Genomic DNA, 18957 nt, shown 5'->3' on the forward strand with positions numbered 1-18957 from the left:
GTGTGACATGAGTCACGCTCTGTGTCCCCCCACTGGTGTGATGTGTGTCATGCTCCCTGTCACCCTGGTGTGACATGTGTCACGTTCTCTGTCCCCCTGGTGTGACGTGTGTCACGCTTCTCTGTCCCCCCAGTGTGATGTGTGTCATGCTCTCTGTCCCCCCGGTGTGGTGTGTGTCACGCTCTCTGTCCCCCCCAGTGTGATGTGTGTCACGCTCTCTGTCCTCTCCGGTGTGACATTGTGTCACGCTCTTTGTCCCCCCCCCCAGTGTGGCATGTGTCACGCTCTCTGTCCCCCCCCCCCAGTGTGATGTGTGTCACACTCCCTGTCCCCCCAGTGAGATATGTGTCATGCTCTCTGTCCCCCCGGTGTGATGTGTGTCATGCACTCTGTCCCCCCAGTGAGATGTGTGTCACGCTCCCTGTCACCCCAGTGAGATATGTGTCATGCTCTCTGTCCCCCAGGTGTGATGTGTGTCATGCACCCTTTCCCCCCAGTGAGATGTGTGTCACACACTCTGTCCCCCCCCCCGGTGTGACGTGTGTCACGCTCTCTGATCCCCCTGGTGTGACGTGTGTCACACTCTCTGTCTCCCCCAGTGTGGTGTGTGTCACACTCTCAGACCCCCCGGTGTGATGTGTGTCATGCACTCTGTACCCCCGGTGTGACGTGTGTCATGCTCTCAGTCCCCCCCCGCCCCCCCCCGGTGTGACATTGTGTCACGCTCTCTGTCCCCCCCGGTGTGATGTGTGCTCCGCTCTCTGTCCCCCTCCGGTGTGATATGTGTCACTCACTTTGTCCCCCCCCCCCCCGGTGTGACATGTGTCACGTTCTCTGTCCCCCCTGGTGTGATGTGTGTCATGCTCTCTGTCCCCCCCGGTGTGACGTGTGTCATGCTCTCAGTCCCCCCCCCCCCCCGGTGTGACATTGTGTCACGCTCTCTGTCCCCCCCGGTGTGATGTGTGCTCCACTCTCTGTCCCCCTCTGGTGTGACATGTGTCACTCACTTTGTCCCCCACCCCCCCCGGTGTGACATGTGTCACGTTCTCTGTCCCCCCAGTGTGATGTGTGTCACGCTCCCTGTCTCCACCGGTGCGATGTGTGTCATGCTCTCTGTCTCCCCGGCGTGATGTGTGTCACGCTCTCTGTCCCCCTGGTGTGATGTGTGTCATGTTCTCTGTCCCCCCCGGTGTGACGTGTGTCACACTCTCAGTTCCCCCAGCCCTCCCCCGGTGTGACATTGTGTCATGCTCTCTGTCTCCCCCGGTGTGATGTGTGTCATGCTCTCTGTCCCCCCGGTGTGGTGTGTGTCATGTTCTCTGTCCCCCCCGGTGTGACGTGTGTCACACTCTCAGTTCCCCCAGCCCCCCCCCGGTGTGACATTGTGTCATGCTCTCTGTCTCCCCCGGTGTGATGTGTATCACGCTCCCTGTCTCCACCGGTGCAATGTGTGTCACGCTCTCTGTCTCCCCGGCATGATGTGTGTCACGCTCTCTGTCCCCCTGGTGTGATGTGTGTCATGCTCTCTGTCCCCCCTGGTGTGACGTGTGTCATGCTCTCAGTCCCCCCCCCCCCGGTGTGACATTGTGTCACGCTCTCTGTCTCCCCCGGTGTGATGTGTGTCACGCTCTCTGTCCCCCCGGTGTGGTGTGTCACGCTCCCTGTCTCCCCCGGAGCGATGTGTGTCACGCTCTCTGTCCCTCCAGGTGTGACATAAGAACATAAGAACATAAGAAATAGGAGCAGGAGTAGGCCATTCGGCCCTTCAAGCATGCTCCTCCATTCAATGAGATCATGGCTGATCTTCTGCCTCATCTCCATTCACCGGTCCTGTCGCCAGTGGGATATGTGTCACGCACTCTGTCCCCCCAGTATGACATGTATCAAGCTCCCTGTCATCCCTCCATTGTGACATGAGTCACGCTCTCTGTCCCCCCACTGGTATGATGTGTGTCATGCTCCCTGTTCCCCCGGTGTGATGTGTGTCACGCTCTCTGTCACCCCAGCGTGATGTGTGTCATGCTCTCTGTCCCCCCGGCATGATGTGTGTCACGCTCTCTGTCCCCCTGGTGTGATGTGTGTCATGCTCTCTGTCCCCCCGGTGTGATGTGTGTCACGCTCTCTGTCCCCCTGGTGTGATGTGTGTCATGCTCTCTGTCCCCCCCGGTGTGATGTGTGTCATGCTCTCTCTTCCCCCGGCGTAATGAGTGCCACTCTCTCTGTCCCCCCGGTGTGACATGTGTCATGCTCTCAGTTCCCCCCCCCCTCCCCGGTGTGACATGTGTCATGCTCTCTGTCCCCCCCCGGTGTGATGTGTGCCCTGCTCTCTGTCCCCCTCCGGTGTGACGTGTGTCACTCACTTTGGCCCCCCCCACCTGGTGTGACATTGTGTCATGTTTTCTGTCCCCACAGTGTGATGTGTGTCACGCTCTCTGTCCCCCCGGTGTGATGTGTGTCACATTCTCTGTCCCCTTGGTGTGATGTGTGTCACGCTCTCTGTCTCCCCTGGTGCGATGTGTGTCACGCTCTCTGTCCCTCCAGGTGTGACATAAGAACATAAGAACAAAAGAAATAGGAGCAGGAGTCGGCCATTCGGCCCTTCGAGCCTGCTCCGCCATTCAATGAGATCATGGCTGATCTTCTGCCTTAACTCCATTCACCGGCCCTATCGCCATATCCCTTGATGCCCTTACTAGTCAGAAATCTATCGACTTCTGTTTTGAATATACCCAATGACTGAACCTCCACAGCCCTCTGGGGTAGAGAATTCCAAAGATTCACCACCCTCTGTGTGAAGAAATTTCTGCTCATCTCAGTCCTGAATGGCCTACCCTTTATCCTGAGGCTGTGGCCCCTGGTTCTAGACTCCCCAGCTAAGGGCAACATTCTCCCAGCAACCATCCTATCAAGCCCTGAAATAATTTTGTATGCTTCAATGAGTTCCCATCTTATTCTTCTGTATTCAAGAGAATACAGGCCTAGTTTACTCAATCTCTTCTCATACGACAGTCCCGCCATCCCAGGAATCAATCTCATGAACCTTTGTTGCACTCCCTCTATGGCAAGTCTATCCTTCCTTAGTTAAGGAGACCAATATTTACACAGTACTCCAGGTGTGGTCTCACCAAGGCCCTATATAATTGGAGTAAGACTTCTTTACTCCTGTACTCAAATCCTCTTGTAATGAAGGCCAGCATACCATTTGCCTTCCTAATGGCTTACTGCACCTGCACATTCACTTTCAGTGACTCATGTACAAGGAGACCCAGGTCCCTTTGAGCATCTGCGTTCCCCAATCTTTCACCATTTAGGAAGTACTCTACCTTTCTGTTTTTTCTACCAAAGTGAATAACTTCACATTTATCCACATTATATTCCATCTGCCATGTTCTCGCCCACTCACTGAGCCTGTCGAGATCCCCTTGAAGCCTCTTCACATCCTCTTCGCAACTGACACTGCCACCTAGCTTTGTATCATCAGCAAATTTGCAAATGGAAATGTGTCATGCGCTCTGTGTCCCCCCTCCCCCCGGTGTGAAGTGTGTCACACTCTCTGACCCCCCTGATGTGATGTGTGTCACACTCTCTGTCCCCCTCCAGTGTGACATGTGTCACGCTCTCTGTCCCGCTCCAGTGTGACATGTGTCACTCACTCTGTCCCCACGATGTGACGTGTGTCACGCTATCTGATCCCCCCGGTGTGACTGTCCCCACCGGTGTGACATGTGTCACTCTCACTGTCCCCCCCGGTGTGATGTGTGTCACGCGCTCTGTCCCCCCTGGTTTGATATTGTGTCACGCTCTCTGTCCTCCCCGGTGTAATGTGTGTCACTCTCTCTGTCGCCCCAGTGTGATGTGTGTCACACTCTCTGTCTCCCCCGGTGTGATGTGTATCATGCTCTCTGTCCCTCAGTGTGATGTGTGTCACGCTCTCTGCCCCCGCCCGGTGTGATGTGTGTCATGCTCTCTGTCCTCCAGTGTGATGTGTGTCACGCTCTCTGTCCCCCAGTGTGACGTGTCACGCTCTCTGTCCCCCCCGGTGTAACGTGTGTCACGCTCTCTGTCCCCCCCCAGTGTGACATGTGTCACGCTCTCTGTCCCCCCCGGTGTAACGTGTATCACGCTCTCTGACCCCATGGTGTGACGTTTATCACGCTCTCTGTCTCCTGGTGTGACATGTGTCACGCTCTCTGTCCCCTGGTGTGACATGTGTCACGCTCTCTGTCCGCTGGTGTGACATGTGTCATGCTCTCTGTCTGCTGGTGTGACATGTGTCACGCTTTCTGTCCCCCGGTGTGACATGTGTTACAGGTCTCCATACCTGTATACTGAAAATGCTCGAAAAGCCAGCCACTTGTTGACATCTAATTATTCCCAGATTGGAATGTACCTGTTGTGACTTCTCATTCCAATGGAGGAGATTGTTACACCCACACACCTTTCTCCATTCATAGCGGCCTGCTTCCCATTGAAAGAGATCCTGCACCTCACTCACCCCTTTCCTTCGCAGTCTGGTTCCTGTGGTGAGTATTCTATAGACAAGGGATTAGACCAAAAACCGTTCACATATTATAGGTCAGCAAGTGAGGTGACGATCAGCCTGCCTTGCGTCCTACAGGACTAGCGGTGGTTTCTGTGACCTTTCACCCCTGTCTAGTCTCCACTTCATCCCTCAGTGGGTAGCCACTCTCGCCTCTGAGTCAGAAGGCTGCGGGCTCGAGCCCCACTCCAGAGACTTGAGCACAAAATCCAGGTTGACACTTCAGTGCAGTGCTGAGGGAGCACTGCACTGTCGAACGTGCTGTCTTTTGGATGACACATCAAACCGAGGTGCCGTCTGCCCTCTCAGGTGTGAAATTACTGTCTACTGTTCAGCTCAGAAAACCCCCCAGATAATGTCCATTACTCAGCATAAGATAGCGCCCAGAGTTATTCATTCTGTAGCTGGCTGATCGTGCTGGTCAGAATTGGCTAAAGTTGCATCTATAACAACATCAGCTTGCATTTATTTAGCGCCTTTGGCATAGTAAAAACATCCCAAAGTGCTTCAAAAGAGCGATTATCAAACAACATTTGACACCGAGCCAAGTAAGGAGATATTAGGGCAGGTGACCAAAAGTTTGGTCATAGGTAGGTTTTAAGGAGCATCTTCAAGGAGGAGAGAGAGGTAGAGAGACAGAGAGATTTAGGGAGAGAATTCCAGAGCTTAGGGTCCAGGCAGCTGAAGGCACGGCCGCCAATGGTGGAGCGATTAAAATTGGGGATGCTCAAGAAGCCAGAATTGGAGGAGTGCAGAGATCTCTGAGGGTGGTAGGGACTGGAGGAGGTTACAGAGATAGGGGAGGGGCGAGGCCATGGAGGGATTTGAACACAAGGATGAGAATTTTAAAAGCGAGGTGTTGCCGGACCGAGAGCTGATGTAGGTCAGCGAACACAGGGGGTGATGGGTGAACGGGACTTGGTGTGAGTTAGGACACGGGGCAGCGGAGTTTTGGAGGAGCTCAAGGTTACAGAGGGTGGAAGATGGGAGGTCGGCTAGGGGAGCTTTGGAATAGTCGAGTCGCGAGGTAACAAAGGCATGGAGGAGGGCTTCAGCAACAGATGAGCTGAGGCAGGAGTTGGGCTAAAACGTGCCAAGTTATTCACATGGTTAATTTAGCCGGTCGTCTTGCATGGTGCTGCATGGCATGGAGAAGAGCAGCCGCAAATTAATCAGTGGCAGTGATAGATTGATAGCAATGTGACAATAACCTCCGCAAATCGTGCATTTCAAGGCAGAGAGTGTGGGTGACACACTCCCCCTCACTTTGCTGTCACTTCAAGTCCACATTGACACTTAGGGACCATCCCTCAACACGTTATACACCCCCTCACTCTACTGTCACTTTAGGTCCGCATTCACACTTAGGGACCGTTCCTCAACCCATAATAATCCCCCCCCCCCACTCGCTCTGGTTCAAGTCCCAGTTCAGAGAGTTGAGCACAAACTCCAGGCCGACACTCCCAGTGCAGTGCTGAGGGAGTGCGGCACTGTCGGAGGCGCTGTCTTTCAGATGAGATGTTAAACCGAGGCCCCGTCTGCTCTCTCAGGTGGATATAAAAGATCCCATGGCACTATTTTGAAGAAGAGCAGGGGGAGTTCTCCCCGGTGTCCTGGGCCAATATTTATCCCTCAATCAACATAACTGAAACATATTATCTGGGCATTATCACATTGGTGTTTGTGGGAGCTTGCTGTGCACAAATTGGCTGCCGTGTTTCCTACATTACAACAGTGACTATACTTCAAAGGTACCTCATTGGCTGTAAAGCACTTTGGGATGCCCTGAGGTTGTGAAAGGTGCTATATAAATGCAAGCCTTTTCTTTTTTTCTTTCTTTGACAGGTAACAAGGGTGCGGCACCCTGATACTACATCTAAGCCCCAATACTCTGTTGCAGCGCACTGAACAAGAAAGAAATAACTTGCCTTTACACAGCACCTTTCATGGCCTCAGAACGTCCCAATGCGCTTTATAGCCAATGAAGTACTTTTAAGGTGTAGTCACTGTTGTAATGTAGCAAAAGCAGCGGCCAATTTGTGCACAGCAAGCTCCCAAAAACAGCAATGAGATAAATGGCCTGATCATCTGTTTTAGGTGCTGGTTGAGGGGTTAAATATTGGCCCAGGACACCGGGGAGAACTTCCCCTGCTCTTCTTCCAAATAGTGGCTGTGAGATATTTTACCTCCACCCGAGAGAGCAGACGGGACCTCGGTTTAACGTCTCATCAGGAAGACGGCACCTCCGACAGTGCAGCGCTCCCTCAGCACGCCGCAAGGAGTGCATAGAAAAACTGTTGACAAAATGATCAGGGATCAGCAATTGCCATTGTGCCGGGTCCTTTCACGGGATCCCCTAGGGGCTCTGTGCAATTGCATGGGTGGCGAGATCGGCCAACGCTGATGGACCGGTGTTCCCCCATCTCTCCGTCCACCGAGATGCCCTGTGTCTTTAAGAGCAGTGCGGAAGGGGACGTAAATGAAATTGATTCGGAATTCAGCACTTGAAGGGTTAAAGCTGGCAGAGGGCGCCGTGGATGAGCGACAGTGCAATGCACATTAACAAGGACAACCTTTACAATCAGACCATGCATCGTGCATCCGGCGGCTGTTATACCCCCAGCGACAGTGCAATAATCTCAATCTCTCTCTCTGTATTCTAATCAAGTTTAATTTTCTTCTGCAGTAATAAATAGGGCAAGCATTTGCAAAAAATCATCCGTGCCGCCCAAGCAATATTTAATCTATTCGGATTGATAGCAGCGCGTTGGTTTAAGTGATGCTCACAACCCCCATTCTCCTGTGCAACGGGCTGTAAATGAATTTTGATAAACCCTGTTTGTTTGGTGTGTGTGCTGTGGGTAAGTATGCTGAGCAGGGTTAAATCTACTCAAAGCAGCCATCACATCAGAGAGAGAGACAGAGAGAGAGACAGAGAGACAAAGAGAGAGACAGACACACACACACAGAAAGAGAGACAGAGACACAGACACAGAGAGAGAGGTGGAGACAGAGAGAGACACAGAGAGAGATAGAAACAGAGAGACAGACAGACACACACACACACACACACACACACACAGACAGAGAGAGACAGGGAGACAGAGAGAAACAGGAAGAGAGACAGACAGAGAGACAGACACACAGAAAGAGAGACAGAGACACAGACAGAGAGAGAGAGGTGGAGACAGAGAGAGACACAGAGAGAGATAGAAACAGAGAGACAGAGAGAGACAGACACACACACACAGAAAGAGAGACAGAGACACAGACACAGAGAGAGAGGTGGAGACAGAGAGAGACACAGAGAGAGATAGAAACAGAGACAGAGAGAGACAGACACACACACACACACAGACAGAGAGAGACAGGGAGACAGAGAGAAACAGGAAGAGAGACAGACAGAGAGACAGGCACACACACACACAGACAGAGAGAGACAGGGAGACAGAGAGAAACAGGAAGAGAGACAGACAGAGAGACAGACACACACACACACGCAAAAAGAGAGACAGAGACACAGACAGAGAGAGAGAGGTAGACACAGAGAGAGACACAGAGAGAGATAGAAACAGAGAGACAGAGAGAGACAGACATACACACACAGAAAGAGAGACAGAGAGAGGCAGAGACAGATAGAGAGATAGAGACAGAGACAGACAGAGAGAGACACACACACACACAGACAGAGACAGAGAGAGGGACACAGAGAGAGAGAGACAGAGGAAGAGAGACAGAGAGATAATGAGATAGAGACAGAAAGAGGCGGAGAGACAGACAGGGAGATAGAGACATAGACGGAGAGACAGACAAACGGAGAGAGAGACAGACAGAGAGAGAGAGAGAGAGAGAGAGAGGCAGAGACAGAGACAGAGGGAGAGAGAGAAAGAGAGACAGAAAGAGAGAGACACAGACAGACAGACAGATCTGGCCATTGCAATTATACCCCTAAAGGTTGCGCTGGCAAAACGCATTCCAGTCGCCTCCAGTTACACTGCATTCTCCTCGCAACTGACACACCATCTCAAAGCACACAATTATACTCGGATACACGTTTATCTCATTGCATCCCCCCCTGAGAGAGAGAGAGAGAGAGAGGGAGGTTATTTTGCAGGTGAAACTGAGCTGGACAGAACGCCAGTGAAATCTGCAATCGCCCGAAATGCTGGTGATAAAACTTGCTGGTAGTTCTCATTTGAAATGTTGCACACTGGCTGCTGAATCGATCGCCACATTGTATTTTTCTTTCCAGAACGCATGCAATTTGTTATTTTCTATTATTATTGAAAGAGCAAGGCTCTGTTTTAAACCCCCCTCTCCCATATATATGTAATATTTATATATATATACCTTGCTGTCATGGTAGATAAGTTGCAGCTCGTAGTCCCGCAGAATATCAGACCGGTTATTGACATCACGCAGGGCCATCTGGGCAGCTGGTAGACAAGCCTGGCCACCCGGCCAGCCTCCGCTCATGGGGAAGAGAGCTCCGATGTACAGGGTCTGCTTGCTGCCTAGAGAAAGAGGCAGAAGGATGAGTGCAAGCAGCCAGAGAGTTCTCCACGTCCGTGCCATTCTTCGCTGCGGTCAAGCCGCTTGGCCCCCCCCGTCCCCCTGAAAGATGCTCAGAGCCCCCAATTCATCCTCCTCGGCCCCAAGCTCCGAAGCCGGGCGATACCAACAGCAGAGCAGCACCAAGCTCCATCTTACTGCAGTCAGCCAGCCTGGTGATGTCACTCGGAGCACACACACACACACACACACAGATTTTACCCATATACAGAGACAAGTATCCTCTCTCTCACGCACAAGTTCCTCTAACATACAAACATACACACACACAGATCCTCACACACATACTGACAAAGCACTCAGATATATATGCCGACAGAGAATCATCCTCATATATAACACACACAGAAACAGACACAGATATACACAGACACACAAGCACATACATACAAACACACACACACAAAGATACATATACACACAGACAGATACAGACATACACACAGACAGAAATACACACACATACACACAGATACAGACACACACAGACATACACACTCACAGACATACACGCACAGACAGAAATACACACAGATACACACACGCACATACACAGATACACACACACATACAGATAGACACACTGGCAGATCGATACAGAGACACAGACAGACATGCATACATACAGAAGGAGGCCATTCGGCCCATCGTGTCTGTACCAGTTGAAAAAGAGCTATCCAGCCTAATCCCACTTTCCAGCTCTTGGTCCCTAGCCCAGTAGGTTACAACATTTCAAGGGCATATCCAAATACTTTTAAAAATGTAATGAGGGTTTCTGCCTCTACCACCCTTTCAGGCAGTGAGTTCCAGAAAAAGTCCTCCTCAACTCCCCTCTAATCCTTCTACCAATTACTTTAAATCTAAGCCCCCTAGTTATGGACCTCTCCACTAAGGGAAATAAGTCCTTCCTATCCACTCCATCTCAGCCCCTCATAATTGTATACACCTCAATTAAATCTCCCCTCAGCCTTCTCTGTTCCAAAGAAGACAACCCCAGCCTATCCAATCTTTCCTCATAGCTAAAATTCCCCAGCCTAGGCAACATCCTCGTAAATCTCCTCTGTACCCTCTCTAGTGCAATCGCATCCTTCCTGTAATGTGGTGACCAGAACTGCACGCAGTATTCTAGCTGTGGCCTAGCTAGTGTTTTATACAGTTCAAGCATAACCTCCCTGCTCTTATATTCTATGTCTCGGCTAATAAAGGAAAGTATCCCGTATGCCTTCTTAATCACCTTATCTACTTGCTCTGCTACCTTCAGGGATCCGTGGACATACACTCCAAGGTCCCTCTGTTCCTCTGCACTTCTCAGTGTCCTACCATTTATAGTGTATTCCCTTGCCTCGTTGACCTTCCCCAAATGGATTACCTCGCACTTCTCTGGATTAAATTCCATTTGCCACTTTTCTGCCCACCTGACCAGTCCATTGATATCTTCCTGCTGTCTACAGCTTTCTTCCTCACTATCAACCACACGGCCAATTTTTGTATCATCTGCAAACTTCTTAATCGTGCCCCCTACATTGAAGTCTAAATCGTTGATGTATACCACAAGGGACCTAGTACTGAGCCCTGTGGAACCCCACAGGAAACAGCCTTCCAGTCACAAAAACACCCATCGACCATTACCCTCTGCTTCCAGCCACTGACCCAGTTTTGGATCCAACTTGCCACTTTCCCAAGGGCTTTTACTTTTCTGACCAGTCTGCCATGTGGGACCTTGTCAAAAGCCTTACTAAAATCCATGTAGACTACATCAAACATGCTACCCTCATCAACCCTCCTTGTTACCTCCTTAAAAAATTCAATCAAGTTAGTTAGACACGACCTTCCCTTAACAAATCCATGCAAATCCATAATTCCTCTGTCCGCTATTTTAACACAGGCATCAACCCATTGATCTTAAACGAGAGAACACCTCCACTAAAATAACAGAGGCATGTCAGAGGAACACATTAAACATCTGCCCACTAATAACCCCAACAGTAATTCTGCTATTGACACACAGACAGATAGACAAATGTAAAGACACACACAGGGTCAGGTAGACATAGAGATAATCACCCTCACATTCACACATACACACACACACACACACACACACGCACACACACACACACATTAGAAATAGCAGGCAGATTTCCTCCAGTGACTATTTCTACTGAAATCGCAGGCCCGTGCTTTTAGACTGCATTTATAATTTTGCTAGAGATATCAAATACAGCAGGTTGTCCTGTTACATTTACAATGTTGGCAGAATTTACCATGGACGATGTTTGCAGACGGATATTTCACATGTTTCTAAGACATTCCTCTGCCTGCTATTTTAACAAAGGTGTTAATTCCACTTAAAATAAACAGATTAATGCCTCGGTAAAAACAACTGGCAGAGGAACATCATATCAGCACGGTCAATATTTACCCATTAATATCATAAACTGTTTTTTACAGCCCATGGAGACACACAGATAGAGAGAGAGAGACAGACACAGGGGCAGAGAGAGAGAGAGACAGACACAGAGAAAGAGAGAGACAGACAGAGGGACATACAGAGAGAGAGAGAGAGAGACAGACACAGGGACATACAGAGAGAGAGAGAGACACACAGGGATGTACAGAGAGAGAGACAGACACAGGGACAGAGAGAGAGAGACAGACACAGGGACATACAGAGAGAGAGACAGACACAGGGATGTACAGAGAGAGAGACAGACACAGGGACAGAGAGAGAGAGACACACACACAGGGACATACAGAGAGAGCAAGACAGACACAGGGATGTACAAAGAGAGAGACAGACACAGGGTCATACAGAGAGAGAGAGAGACACAGGGATGTACAGAGAGAGAGACAGACACAGGGACATAAAGAGAGAGAGACAGACACAGGGACATACAGAGGGAGAGAGCGACAGACATAGAAACAAAGAAACATAGAAACATAGAAGATAGGAGCAGGAGTAGGCCATTCGGCCCCTCGAGCCTGCTCCGCCATTTAATCAGGTCATGGTTGATCATCCAAATTCAGTACCCTTACCCTGCTTTCTCCCCATATCCCTTGATCCCTTTAGCCTTAAGAAATATAACTAACTGCTTCTTGAATATATTTAATGAATTGGCCTCAACTGCCTTCTGTGGTAGAGAATTCCACAGGATCACCTCTCTCTGGGTGAAGCAATTCCTCCTCATCTCAGTCCTAAATGGCTTACACCTTATCCTTAGCCTGTGACCCCTGGTTCTGGACTCCCCCACCATCAGGAACATCCTTCCTGCATCTAGTCTGTCTAGTCCTGTTAGAGGGAGACAGACACAGGGACAGAGAGAGAAAGAGACAGACAGAGAAAGAGAGAGAGACACAGGGACATACAGAGAGAGAGAGATATACAGACACAGGGACATAGAGAGAGAGAGAGAGAGACAGATACAGGGACATACAGAGAGAGAGAGAGATAGACACAGGGACATACAGACAGAGAGAGAGAGACAGACACAGGGACATACAGACAGAGAGAGAGAGACAGACACAGGGACAGACAGACAGAGAGAGAGAGACAGACACAGGGACATACAGAGAGAGAGAGAGACAGACAAGGGACATACAGAGAGCGAGAGAGAGACAAACACAGGGACATACAGAGAGAGAGAGAGACAGACAAGGGACAGAGAGAGAGAGAGACAGACACAGGAACATACAGACAGAGAGAGGGAGACAGACACAGGGACAGACAGAGAGAGACACAGAGACATACAGAGATAGACAGTTTCCTAGCTGATAAGGGAATTAGGGGTTATGGGGAGCGGGCAGGGAAGTGGACGTGAGTCTAGGTTCAGATCAGCCATGATCCTATTGAATGGCGGAGCAGGCCCGAGGGGCCGTATGGCCTACTCCTGCTCCTACTTCTTATGTTCTTATGTTCTTGTGAAAATGCTAGAGTCCATTATAAAAGATGTAATAGCAGAGCACTTGGAAAACAGCGACAGGATCGGACAAAGTCAACATGGATTTACAAAAGGTAAATCATGCTTGACTAATCTACTGGAATTTTTTGAGGATGTGACTGGTAGAATAGATAAGGGAGAACCAGTGGATGTGGTGTATTTGGACTTTCAGAAGCCTTTCGATAAGGTCCCACATAAGAGATTAGCGTGCAAAGTTAAAGCACATGAGATTGGGGGTAAGGTACTGACTTGGATCGAGAACTGGTTGGCAGACAGGAAGCAAAGAGTTGGAATAAACGGGTCTTTTTCTGATTGGCAGGCAGTGACTAGTGGAGTACCGCAGGGATCGGTACTAGGACCCCAGCTATTCACAATATATATTAATGATCTAGATGAGGGAACTAGATGTAATATCTCCAAGTTTGCAGATGACACAAAGCTGGGTGGGCGTGTGTGCTGTGAGGAGGTTGCAGAGAAATTCCAGTATGATTTGGACAGGTTGGGTGGTTGGGCAGATGCATGGCGGATGCAGTATAATGTGGATAAATGCGAGGTTATCCACTTTGGTGGCAAAAACAGGAGGCAGATTATTATCTGAATGGCAAAAATTGGGAAAAGGGGAAGTGCAACGAGACCTGGGTGTCCTTGTGCACCAGTCGCTGAAGGTAAGTATGCAGGTGCAGCAGGCGGTTAAGAAGGCACACAGCAGGGACCACTAATGTACACAGTGGACATTGGAGAGAGCATTGTGAGACGCCATGCTGACCAGATTCTAGAGTCACAGGAACAAGCCAAACCCATACCACGAGCAGGTGCACCTGGTAGTAAACCCGAAGTACAGATTGCGTCTACCTCAGAAGCAGTGGTATTGGAAGCTGACAAACCAACCAATGACAATGAGCCAGAATCGACTCCACCACAAGAACAGGATGCTCGAGAAAGGCGCTATCCAGTCAGGATTAGGAAGCCTCCTCAAAGACTGAACTTATAAATGATTATTTCAGTTGATGTATATAGTACCGAGAAAATTGTAATCGTAATTAGTTATTATTTAGTTGTTAAATGAATGTTATGTACTGTTTATCTAAAAGGGGAGGAATTGTTGTGTATGTACCTTTAAGAGAAGAACTGATTTTATACTGCTGTACCGGCAGTGACCACCCCTGTATAAAAGGCCCTAGCAGGCTTCTGTACTTCAGTCTGACGTTACCCTCTTTTCAGTAAAATACCTGTTTAATTGTTCTCCCAAAGTCCGTGTATTATTGAGGCGCGGACTTTACAACAGGGACAAAGAGAGAGGGAGACACACAGTGACATACAGAGAGAGACAGACACAGGGACATACAGAGAGAGACGGCCAGACACAGGGGCATACAGAGAGAGAGAGTCAGACACAGCGGTAGAGTGAGACAGAGAGACACAGGAGTTACAGAGTGAGAGAGCGACAGACACAGAGACAAATGGAGAGAGAGAGACAGACACAGGGACATACACAGGGAGAGAGCGACCGGCACAATGACAGAGAGACAGAGAGAGAGACAGACACAGGGACAGACAGAGAGAGAGAGACAGACACATGGACATACAGAGAGAGAGACAGACACAGGGACATACAGAGAGAGAGAGAGAGACAGACACAGGGACAAACAAAGAGAGAGATAGACACAGAATCATACAGTGAGACAGACAGACACAGAGACATAGAGAGAGAGAGAGAGACAGACATAGAAAGAGAGAGAGATACGCAGGGACATACACAGGGAGAGAGAGACAGACACAGGGACATAAAGAGACGGAGAGACAGACACAGAGACACGGTGGCATAGTGGTTAGCACTGTTGCCTCACAGCGCCAGAGACCCGGGTTCGAATCCGGCCTCGGGCGACTGTCTGTGTGGAGTTTGCACATTCTCCCCGTGTTTGCGTGGGTTTTCTCCGGGTGCTCCGGTTTCCTCCCACAGTCCAAAGATGTGCGGGTTAGGTTGATTGGCTATGATAAATTAACCCTTAGTAATAGGTGGGGTTACAGGGATAGGGTGGGATATGTGTTGGGGTTACGGGGATCGGGTGGGATATGTGTCGGTGCAGGCTCGATGGGCCGAAATGGCCTCTATCTGCACTGTGGGGTTTCTGTGATTCTGTGATTCTGTGACATACAGAGAGAGAGAGACAGACAGGCACAGGGACAGACAGAGAGAGAGCGAAACAGACACAGGGACAGACAGAGAGAGAGAGACAGACACAGGGACACAGAGAGAGAGAGAGAGACAGATGCAGGGACATACACAGAGAGAGACAGACACAGAAACATACAGAGAGAGTCAGACAGACACAGAGACATAGAGAGAGAGAGACAGACACAGAGACAGACACAGGGACGTACAGAGAGAAAGGGAGACAGACACAGGGACAGAGAGAGAGAGAGTGAGACAGACACATGTACATACAGAGAGAGTGAGAGGGAAACAGAGACATACAGAGAGGGAGGCACACAGGGACATACAGAGAGAGAGAGAGACACACACAGCGACATACAGAGAGAGAGAGACAGACACAGGGACATACAGACAGGGAGACACAGGGACATACAGAGACAGAGAGAGACATAGGGACATACAGAGTGAGAGACACACTGGAACATACAGAGAGAGAGAGACACACACAGCGACATACAGAGAGAGAGAGAGAGACAGACACAGGGACATACAGACAGGGAGACACACAGGGACATACAGAGAAAGAGAGAGACATAGGGACATACAGAGTGAGAGACACACAGGAACATACAGAGAGAGAGAGACACACACAGCGACATACAGAGAGAGGGAGACAGACACAGGGAGATACACACCGAGAGAGACAGACACAAGGACATACAGAGAGAGACGCAAACACGGGGACATGCAGAGAGAGAGCGACAGACACAGGGACATACAGAGAGAGAGAGAGATACAGACACAGGGATGGAGAGAGAGAGACAGACACAGAGAAATACAGAGTGAGATGGAGACACAAGGACATACAGAGAGAGAGAGACAGACACAGGGACATACACAGAGAGAGAGAGAGAGAGAGATACAGACACAGGGATATACAGAGAGAGAGACAGACACAGAGACATACAGAGTGAGAGAGACTGACACAGGGACATACAGAGAGACAGACAGACACAGGGACAGACAGAGAGAGAGAGACAGACACAGAAACATACAGAGAGAGTCAGACAGTCACAGAGACATAGAGAGAGAGAGACAGACACAGAGACAGACACAGGGACATACAGAGAGAAAGGGAGACAGACACAGGGACAGAGAGAGAGAGAGAGAGAGTGAGACAGACACATGTACATACAGAGAGAGTGAGAGGGAAACAGAGACATACAGAGAGGGAGGCACACAGGGACATACAGAGACAGAGAGAGAAATAGGGACATACAGAGAGAGACACACAGGAACATACAGAGAGAGAGAGACACACACAGCGACATACAGAGAGAGAGACACACACACAGGGACATACAGACAGGGAGACACAGGGACATACAGAGACAGAGAGAGACATAGGGACATACAGAGTGAGAGACACACTGGAACATATAGAGAGAGAGAGACACACACAGCGACATACAGAGAGAGGGAGACAGACACAGGGACATACAGAGACAGAGAGAGACATGGGGACATACAGAGTGAGAGACACACAGGAACATACAGAGAGAGAGACACACACACAGCGACATACAGAGAGAGGGAGACAGACACAGGGAGATACACACCGAGAGAGACAGACACAAGGACATACAGAGAGAGACGCAAACACGGGGACATGCAGAGAGAGAGAGTGACAGACACAGGGACATACAGAGAGAGAGAGAGACACAGACACAGGGATAGAGAGAGAGAGAAAGACACAGAGAAATACAGAGTGAGATGGAGACACAAGGACATACAGAGAGAGAGAGACAGACACAGAGACATACAGAGAGAGAGAGAGATACAGACACAAGGATATACAGAGAGAGAGACAGACACAGAGACATACAGAGTGAGAGAGACAGACACAGGGACATACAGACAGACACAGGGACATACAGACAGAGAGAGACAGACAGACACAGGGACAGACAGAGAGAGAGAGACAGACACAGGGACATACAGAGAGAGAGAGAGACAGACAAGGGACAGAGAGAGAGAGAGAGACAGACACAGGGACATACAGACAGAGAGAAGGAGACAGACACAGGGATAGACAGAGAGAGAGAGACAGTCGCAGGGACATCGGGAGAGAGAGAGAGAGAGAGAGCCTAGAGAGAATAGAATATGTGATCAATGTCTGGCCGGCGAGGTTGAGACAGAGATGCATTTCCTCCTAAAATGCGAAAAATTCAACACAACAAGAAACATATTATTTGACAAGCTCAGCCAAACAACCCCTGATTTCAAAGAATTGGATGACCTGTCAAAATTAAGATTAGTCCTGGGAGAAGGAGACAGACCATACCTTGGTGCCAAATATGTAACAACATGTCACAACCTGAGGACTGTTTAAAATTAATACTGAATGTACCCAACGATGTTCAACGACTGCTTAAATTAATATTGTTTAAACTAATATTGTATGTACCCAACAAAGGTCAAAATTGTTTGACACCTACAGAATGTTGGAAAACTGAACTTATTGTTATGTAAGCTTTGGCAATATGGTTCCCTGTAAACTTACATGCCAATAAAGCATTTGAATTGAATTGAATTGAATTGGGAGAGAGAGACACAGGGACATACAGAGAGAGAGAGAGACAGACAGACACAGGGACAGAGAGAGAGAGAGACAGATGCAGGGACACAGAGAGAGAGACAGACAGAAACAGGGACATAGAGAGAGTGAGAAAGACACAGGAACATACAGAGAGAGAGACACACAGGAACATACAGAGAGAGACAGACAGACACAGGGACATACAGAGAGAGTGAGGCACAGGGACATACAGAGAGAGAGATAAATAGAGACATACAGAGAGAGAGACACACACAGGGACATACAGAGAGAGACAGACACAGGGACAGAGAGATGGAGACAGACACAGGGACATAGAGAGACACACACACAGGGACATACAGAGAGAGAGACACACACAGGGACAGAGAGAGACAGACACAGGGACAAACAGAGAGAGAGACAGACTCAGGCAAATTAAGTTTCACAAGATTTTCAGAAAATTTCTACAGCCCCCGAAGATTACTTTGGTTAAAGAAAACCTGGGTGGAATATACCTTAAAAACCCAGGGTATCAAAATGGCTGTCAGGCCTCATGGCAGAAGGCAAAGACAGCCTGCTTGTATATCTTCAATCACGGGCTGACAAAGGATTTGAAAAAAACACCAGCCTGCGCGAATGTTGAAGTACTTGAAACTGTCAATCAACTGCAGTTTAGGAAGTTTCACCCACAGGACAAAGGATGTTTGTTTACAGAACTCTCTTCAATGTTGACTCAAAGGCTTAAGTACTTAAATCTGTCAATCAATTGCGGTTGGACTGCGACCGCAGGACAATGGTTTGTTTACAAAGCACTTGAGTGCTGTTGACTGAAATTCAGTAGGACATTTCAAGCTGGTCGCAAGCCAGTCAAATGAATGGGAAAACACATTCAAACCCATTACAGTCAATGGGGACAGATCAATTCCCTTTTATATAGCCCAGATACATCCAGATTTGGGTGCGAAGATAACGGCTCCCAATGGGGTATAAAGATAGCCCCTCAGGAAGCCACATTCTCTCTCTCTGCCGCCTTGCTTCCAATGCCCTGCCCACAAGAGGTACTACTCAACAGCCCGCCCAAAGAAGTGGAATACCAGCAGTTACTTTTGAATTACTGGGGTATCTCTACTTCGGGGCGGTGAAGAATCTAAGA

At 49.2% G+C, this 18957-nt stretch overlaps 1 protein-coding gene across 1 annotated transcript in view; it reads right to left on the reverse strand.

The window, feature by feature from the left end:
* The window catches only part of LOC147095868 (gamma-aminobutyric acid type B receptor subunit 1-like), a 162414-nt gene extending 153099 nt beyond the window's left edge, over window positions 1-9315 (reverse strand). The window contains exon 1 of the mRNA XM_085974875.1: window positions 8891-9315. Within this exon, the coding sequence (XP_085831001.1) occupies window positions 8891-9115 (225 nt within the window). The 5' untranslated portion in view covers window positions 9116-9315. The remainder of the gene's footprint in view (window positions 1-8890) is intronic.
* Window positions 9316-18957: the final 9642 nt, after the last annotated feature.

The sequence above is a fragment of the Somniosus microcephalus genome, unplaced genomic scaffold (assembly GCF_052327205.1).
Source record: "Somniosus microcephalus isolate GS21.2 unplaced genomic scaffold, FLI_Smic_1.0 unresolved_chr1, whole genome shotgun sequence".
Taxonomy (NCBI): Eukaryota; Metazoa; Chordata; class Chondrichthyes; order Squaliformes; family Somniosidae; genus Somniosus; species Somniosus microcephalus.